The sequence below is a fragment of the Cyanidioschyzon merolae genome, chromosome 17 (genome assembly GCF_000091205.1).
Source record: "Cyanidioschyzon merolae strain 10D DNA, chromosome 17, complete genome".
Classification (NCBI taxonomy): domain Eukaryota; phylum Rhodophyta; class Bangiophyceae; order Cyanidiales; family Cyanidiaceae; genus Cyanidioschyzon; species Cyanidioschyzon merolae.
Window position 1 is genome coordinate 660,062 of NC_010143.1, and position 7,863 is coordinate 667,924.

Below are 7,863 nucleotides of genomic sequence, written 5' to 3' on the forward strand. Positions count from 1 at the left end.
CATTGGATACAGGATTTGTGGAGCGCAATTCTGTCCATGTTGAAAGCAAGACCACAAGGAAAACCCACGCTGGTGAACAAGTCGAGAAAATCATAGAGCTGTCAGCGCTCCCTTCATGCAAAGCGGTGACGCATGCCACATTCGAAGCATTTGCTGCGACCACAGGAATCCGAGAAGAGTACCCTTTTCCGTGAAAACAGAAGGTACCTGAGCTACAGACAGCACATGCCCCGAAAAGTATGATGCTTCTGGGGAACCCCGTCGCGTCGATGGCCACAAACGAAAGAAGATTTGTCTCTCCAACAGAATCGATTCCTTGACGAGAGAAATTCAGTGAATGATCAGCATAAGCATGTGAACAAGTCATCAGGCGACAAGGTCGATACGGTTTCCCGATCAGTCCACTGGCGCGAATGGCTGCGCTCATCCGTTGCCATGAACCAGACAGAACGTATGCTTCGAGAAGGCCGATTTCGGCTAAATTTCATACGAAAAAAAGGAGTAGAGTGGGCCCTCGTACGCTTGAACCGGATGATGGAATCTGTTCTTTTTCGAACCCCTGTTGGAGGGCATCCCGAATTACCTGGATTCTGATGAATCAAAGGTTCCCAGTGGTAAAGCGTCGAAGAAGCCTCTCCGAAAAGACTGCTGGCAATCCCAGGAAACCGTATGAGCCCCTATTGCTCCTCTTCGAATATCGACGCTGCATATCTAAAAAAGCTGGGAGAAAAAATCGAAAAGCAGGGACAGAGCGCACGTCGCAGTGTGTTCCATTTTAGGCCACCGTGGGTGTCGCGTCAACCTGGAAGCGCAGAAAACGTGCGACCAGCAACCAAGTGCACATCAAGTCAACACTGCCGAAGGAGCGCTCTGATTATGACGGATGGAGGCTGTGGGCTTGGCATTGCCTACCAGCAGGGTATACCTGGCAAAGTTTGGCGACAACAGGGTGCTGACGCTGCACTGGCCTGCGAGTTGGCTGCGGGTACCGTAGGCGTCCGAAGACGGACGCAACGTCGTCTCAACACGTACCGAGTCTTCCGTGCAACTCGCCGAAAAGCGCGCACAAGCTTTCATACGACAGGTACCAGCTCTGATTCGTCCGGGGGAACGCTCAAACCGAGCGTCTCTGCAACAGCGCTCGGTCCGATCCTCGGAAAGTGTGCGCTGCCTCAAAGCGCCCGCGTGCTCATAACTGGCGGCACTGGCTGCATCGGCAGCTACGTTATCGCGGAGTTACTTCTCCACACGAATTACACGCTCGAGTTGATCGTTCGAGGTGGTGCACAGCGTTTCCTCTCCGTGTCTGATGAGCGTTTTCGGTTCAGTTTTCAACAGAGGCGCATACGCGTGCACGACGTCGACCTGGCAAGCGCTGCGGACCTGCAGAGCGAACGGATGCAGCAACTCGTCGGTACCTGTGATGCTCTTGTCCTCTGTGCGGCATCCTGGGGCGGGGATACCGCCAAAGCTGTGAATGTGGACGCCGTGCTCTCCCTGCTGCACGCTTCGAGTCGCCAGCACCGATGCCGCCATGTCGTCTATTTCGCTACAGCGTCAGTCGTTTCTCCGCAGGGCAAAGTGCTTCTGGAAGAAGCTTTACAATGGGGCACCGAATACATTCAGAGCAAGGCTATTGCAGTCATCAGACTCCTCGACACCTTGCAATGCATGGATAAACCGGTCCCGACCACGATTCTGTTCCCGACTCTGGTGCTTGGGCCCACGAGTCATCTGGGCACAGCGTTCCGTGCAAGCTCCCCAGCAGCATTACGTGATTCACCGTTGTATCGTGCAGGGAAGCATGTGCTTCGTTTCCTCAGTGTCGACTCCAGGGTGCGTGCACACTTTATCCATGCTGCGGACTGCGCCCAGATCGTACGACTGGTCCTCCAAGGAGCCTCGTCCACGACGCGTGCTCTGTCGATAGCGCATGACACCGGCGGGAATGTTTTCAAGCCAGTCCAGCGAAATGGATACGCGCTTCCTCTTCAGTGTTTTGTGGTGGGCCAGGAACCACCCTTCTCCTTTGACGACGCTGTGCACGCTCTGTGTCGACTCTATGGACTCGTGATTCCCATGCGATGGCTACGCATTCCGGCTGATCCGCTGTTGTGGCTCATGGCTCATGGGTGGATACCAGTCGATGCGTGGACGCGCTTCTGCTTGCGTCGACGTCGAGAGCTCTTCCTGTTCCCGCAGGCAGTTCGACCGGAGGATTTGGGCGGCACATCTGTCGCACCGGATCTGTATACAGCGTTACAGCGTTGCATGATTCCGTCGAGGGAGGCAGTGGGTTGGATGGAGCGCGATCCCGAAAAGCGCACCACGAGCCAAGTCATGCGTTTTGGGTGACGGCGAGCCGCGTACCCGAACGTGAATGCCGGAGCGCTGCCGCCTACCAGTCCTTGTCGCTAAAGTGTCCGCGCTGGCGACTCAGGAGTGCCCCGTTTCGTTCACACTTTCCCTGGAAATCCCATACATTCCCCAAGGAGACGCTACGACCTGCATGGGGAAATCTATGCATCAGGCAACCTCATGCAACACGATAAGGGAGTCGGGAAAGCGGTTGCCAGCTTTCGGGAAGCGACCTGCTATGCAATATATTGATGTATGCCGGGATTTACGCAGTCCAGCGTCCATGACCGCATCCATGGAGCTCCGTGCCGCACACGTAGCGTTCACGCTCCTTTGAGTTGGCGGCAATCATGGACTGCTCTGGGCTCGCCACAAGTACTTTTGTGAGCTCGGGTCGCCTGTCAGGTGAAGAGCACCCAAACGCGCAGGCGCCCGTCGTCACCCGTGGAAGCGAGCAGGTAACTGCGCTGCAGCGTTTCCGTACTCATATCCTGGAAGCGCTTTCCCAGGTGAATGCTCCAGTCGCCGCAAGCATCGCGCCTTTTCTGAAACTGCACGTAATTGACCTCGGCACCGCTGTGTGCAGCTGGTATATCCAATAGAATGCGGAGCTCTGTCGCCTCGTACACCCGGATGTGCCCGTCAGCACAGGCAGTAGCTAAAAGTCTTCCATCATGGGACCAGTCTACGCAGTACACTGATTCATCCTCTTCGTCGGCGAATCCAGCGTCGCCTGCGTTCACGCGGACTTGCTTAATGACCAACCATCGCTGTTTGCCGCTCATTACGGACGATACCAACGGAGGATCCAGGTTTCTAGGAGTCGAGCTGTCCACCTGCGTAGCTTCCGCGAACCTGGCATGCTCTTCTGGATCTTTCTCGATCGGTGCTGAGGCTAACGCGTCCCTAGTCGAGCTCAAGTCAAGTGACCAGGACCCTGATTCTCGACGCGCACTGGACGGTGCTTCCGCCATGACGCCTTCGTCTGTTGGTTGGGGCGTCCCTGCACCGACACCTTTCTCGCTGTGGGGTTGCGTTGGCGTCCGCACGGATACAGTGTCCTCAACAAGCGCATCATGGCGGATGGTTTCGGGCCTTGTACCGTCCTCGCATCGTTGCCACAGGAGCAGACGACCATCGGCACCAGCGCTCGCCAACAGGTGCTCGTAACCCGCATCGGCTGTTGGTGCAAATGCCACCGACCAAACCGTTGACTCGTGGCCCGAAAGTACCGCGCAGCAGTACCATTCACCATCGTAGACGTCCTCGCACCACAAACGAATCGTGTTGTCATAGCTTGCCGAGGCGATCAGTTCAGTGCGCGGGTGCCAGACGAGGCTCTTCACGTCCTGTGTATGCCCGGCGAGCACCGCCACACACTCAAAGTCTAGGTCGCTGAAGGCACCAGGGCCGCACTCCCATATCCAAACCGTTTTATCGCGTGCACAAGTCGCTAGCAAAGTTCCAGAAGCGTTGAACACCGCCGCCTTGACTTCGGACTCGTGGCCCTCGAGCGTGGCAACCAGTTCCAGCCGCAGGTACGCTGCCAGCACTGCGTTCGCGGGTTCGCGCTCCAAGCTCAGACCGTTCCCGCCTGACACACCCTCCACTAACCGATAAACTCGAACTTTACTGTCGAAACACGCCAGCGCTAGCTGCAAACCGCAGGGAGACCAGTCTATGCGTCGAACCGAGCGGGCAAACGTGTCGCCCCCTAGACCACCCAACAGGAGACCCGTTCGAGCGTCCCAGATCCTCACGGCTTTGTCGGTGCCACATGTCGCGATGAGTTGGCCATTGGGGCTCCAGGTGGCACACCATAGCGTTTCGTGCTCCCTCTGAACATCAACTCGAAGCCACTCCCGCCACTGCATGGAAGCGAAGGCCGGAGTTGCGACTGCGGACGCCGCAATGCCGGCACTGGTGCTGACGCGTTCTACGCATAGCGGTTTCGTGTTACTCTCAAGCTGCGTTGAGAATGCAAAGAGGTTGTACTTTTGGGGCGTTCTTTGCGGGGATATGGTTGTTTCAGGTCATAATGAGGATGCAAAGCTTATAGACTTTGCAACTGGCGGCGTAGCAGGCTTTCTGGCGGACCTGGTCACGTACCCTTTTGATCGACTGCGCACCATCTTCATCGTTTCCTCTAGGCATACAAACAATTGGGATACTTTTATTCAAGCGGGCGGGTTTAGAACCCTCTACCAGGGTTTCTCAACTGTTGCACTGTTCACGCTTCCGGTTCATGGGGTTTACTTCGGGCTATACGAGTGGACGCTGCGCAGGTTTCGAGGAAGTGAGCAGCGTTCCGGCGCCGCCGACACGCTAGCCGTACCTGTCGCTGGACTCGTCGCCGAACTGGGCACCGCACCTATCTGGAACGTGCAAGAGGTCATCAAGCAGCGCATTCAAGCCCAGTCGTTGCAGAGACTTGTGCCAGGAAACGGCACCTTTCAGTCGCCATGGCAGATGTTTCGCCACATTGTGCAGCAGGAAGGCCCGAGGGGTCTCTTTAGGGGCTTTTCCGCCGGCCTGCTTGTCTACGCTCCCTTTGCCTGCGTATATTTTTGGATTTTTGAGCACGGACGAGAGCGTGGACGTGCGCCGCTCGTCAACGGAGTGTTATCGGGAACCTGTGCAACAATTGTTACACATCCGCTAGAGGTACTTCGTACGCATATGGTTGTGAGCAAGTATCCGCGATCAGCGTGGTCGGTAGCTCTCGACATTCATCGCAGATATGGGATTCGCGGCTTCTTGAAGGGTCTGGGTGCGCGTACGCTCTGGCTGGCACCCTCGGCAGCGCTTAGCCTCGCATTTTACCAGCACCTGCAAGAAGTTTGGAAGGGTAACCCCCGTCCCATGCTTAGTCGTGCGATTTCTGAGCCAAAACTGCCCGGCTGTGAAAATGCTAGAATACGCCGGGGGCTCTCGTCGAATCGGAACGGCTGAGGATGCAGAGATGCAGCTGTTGGAAATGGCGGAGCACGAGAGCGCAACGCACCATCGAGCACATATCGTCGTTTCGGACCATGTGTATCCAGCATGCGATAGCTTCGCATACAATAGGATAGAGAGCCTTAAAGCTTCGATGATACGCACACCATGTGCGTAGAATCTTGCGACTCAATCACGTTTCATCCCCGGGGCGGTGTTGAGCGAGAGATCGAAATCACGATGCAATGAGGTGTATTGATCAAGGACGAAGTGCCTGTGGGATATATTTTCTTTACTGAGCAGTGCAAGGAGCAATGCATTCCTCCTTCAGCGCAGCTATAGGACAGTGTTCAGATAATTAAGGAACAGTGAAAGAAAGAAGCATAGGCGCGGTGTGCCATAAACCGAGATTCTCAGAGCGTTCTTTCGGTCCATCGTAAAAAACGACCTGCTGATCATCTTCCGATAAGCAAAAGCGTCGATCGTAGCCACAAAAGGCATCCCTGCTTCTCAAAGATTGTTCATGTGGTCCTGAAAATACTCGGATACAGTTGCAAAAAAAGTGCGATTTCAATCACGGTAACCGTCTACCGAAATCGCAACGAATGCGTTCCTGGAACGTCATAATCGGTAAGAAGTAAAAGGACGTTGGTTTGTTTCTTCAGTCGATTCGACTTGCTTCGGACGATATGGTCGGAGCGTATATGGGTGTTCGCGGAGCAGGGAGCCCGGTGTACGTACAATCGAACTCGAAAAAGGGACGACATCATCTATGCTAACTGCAGTGGACTCATTTGGCGGTCTCAGTTTCGCTGACAGACAACGCTCATAGAACAGCACCGACAGCTTTGTCGAATCACTTAAGACTTTTCTCCTGACGCATGGCGATGTCCTTCAGTTGGACGACGTAGCATTTCACCATTCCCCTTGCGTTCGAGCTTTTGCCGAATCTATTCGGGTAGAGCTGCTTCTCATACCAGTGTACGCTCCGTGGCTCCAACCGATCGAGGAAGCGCTTTCTTTCCTAAGACGTAATGATCGCTCCACTTGGGGACTCGCTGAAGCGTTCAGCACACGGTGACACTCTGGGGAAAATGTTATCTTTCTTCCGCAATATCTTCTCCCTCCGAAATGGTCCTCATCTAAGTGCAAAATCCAATCCGTTCATTTGAAGAAATAAAAAAATCCAAGGGAAAGATATAGACGCGAGAGGCGAGCATCCTGGAGACCCAGTGTCTCCGGATGCCCGAACGAAACGGAAAAAGCTCTTACTCTTGCCAATCATCGAGCGAAGAAGAGCAAGTGACGAAGAAGAGGATGGGAAAGAAAATACGTTTGCCCGACGGAACGATGACGACACTGTGGTGCCACAGAGGACACGACTTCTAGCAATCCTTGCACTGATGAGTTCCACCAAATGCACTGAACGCATGGAAATCGTGAGTCGAGTCTTCAACCCCGCCATCAATTTCAGACGATTTGCGGTGCTCAGGACGAGACCCGATGCACTGACGCAGCCTAACTCATGGGCCAGCCTCTCAAGCTCGAAGCGTGCCTCGATGAACTGACGCCGATAACAAGGGGCCCGTCAACAAAGCCGAGAGGCGTCAGCGCGTCGGCGTATGTATGCATACATTCTGTGGTCGTAGAACGTTTTCGTTTCATTGCGCGTTCGTCAGCGCCTCCGAGCACAGCACCACTCGTTTTATGTTTCTGAATCTTCAGCTTGCTTGGTGGTGCTCCTTACTGGACTCGGGCTTGAGGTTCTTCCCGGGGCTTTAAGCAGCCTCTCACACGCTTGGTAGACTTCGCTAGGCACTTTGGTTCGTAAAGCGCCACCAAGTCGCTTTCGGTTGCGTACGTAGCTAAAGCATTCCAGTGAGTCCCGACAAATGTATGCGGATCGACCGTGAACTCGCCGTGAAGCCTCATTCTCTAAAGCTTCGGCAAAAACCCGGATGCCGGTGCCATCAGCTGCGCGGCAAACTCGGATAAACGCTGGCTTTGGGCGAGACCGGCGACACGCAACGCACACTCGTTGGTGCGGCTGTTTTCCACGCTTGCTTTCGGTATTGTTGACATCGCCTGGAGTTCCACTTTGTGCAAACACCGTAATAAAGGCTGATTGTGCCAGCATTGCAGCTATGACTCTCACGCTCGTGGGCAAAGACAACCCCCGTCCACTGGGTGGTGCTTCTGGCACTGCGGCGAACCGGATGGGCGACGTCGGGCAACGTGTGCTCAATTCCCCTGTCGGATTCAAATGGAACCCTGAACTGCGCACTCTGTTCTTTTTCAATTTTTTCTTCGGGACTCGTTTACTTATGCAGCAGCGACATTCGAAGTGCGACGAGAAGGGTTTACGGATTCATACCGAGTTTTAGGTTTCTTGATGGTCTATCCGGAACGGGTCTATCGACTGCCTGCCGCTGAATTTCGTCAAGTCGCCGTAATCAAGATGATTCGCGAAGTTGTAAAACAAGAGCTCGTAAAATAATTTGTATGAATATTCAATAGACATGTACACAACTCCAATCTTCTCAGTTCCTTATGTGATGCATGCTCAAA

The 7,863-nt window shown here is 54.3% G+C and overlaps 4 protein-coding genes across 4 annotated transcripts; 2 read left to right on the forward strand and 2 right to left on the reverse strand.

Annotated features, from left to right (window-relative positions):
- Nucleotides 1-669: 669 nt before the first annotated feature.
- Nucleotides 670-2,355, forward strand: CYME_CMQ256C (hypothetical protein, conserved; the record flags this gene model as incomplete). Its single annotated transcript, XM_005538121.1, has 1 exon — nt 670-2,355. One exon carries the CDS (start codon nt 670-672, stop codon nt 2,353-2,355), a length of 1,686 nt encoding a protein of 561 aa, XP_005538178.1.
- A 404-nt stretch (nt 2,356-2,759) lies between these two features.
- CYME_CMQ257C (hypothetical protein, conserved) lies at nt 2,760-4,232 on the reverse strand (the record flags this gene model as incomplete). Its single annotated transcript, XM_005538122.1, has 1 exon — nt 2,760-4,232. One exon carries the CDS (start codon nt 4,230-4,232, stop codon nt 2,760-2,762), a length of 1,473 nt encoding a protein of 490 aa, XP_005538179.1.
- Nucleotides 4,231-5,310, forward strand: CYME_CMQ258C (similar to mitochondrial carrier protein; the record flags this gene model as incomplete). Its single annotated transcript, XM_005538123.1, has 1 exon — nt 4,231-5,310. The coding sequence occupies one exon, from the start codon at nt 4,231-4,233 to the stop codon at nt 5,308-5,310; it is 1,080 nt and encodes a 359-aa protein (XP_005538180.1).
- Nucleotides 5,311-7,000: 1,690 nt separating this feature from the next.
- On the reverse strand, nt 7,001-7,432 carry CYME_CMQ259C (hypothetical protein; the record flags this gene model as incomplete). The annotated part of the gene is made up of 1 exon (XM_005538124.1): nt 7,001-7,432. The coding sequence occupies one exon, from the start codon at nt 7,430-7,432 to the stop codon at nt 7,001-7,003; it is 432 nt and encodes a 143-aa protein (XP_005538181.1).
- Nucleotides 7,433-7,863: the final 431 nt, after the last annotated feature.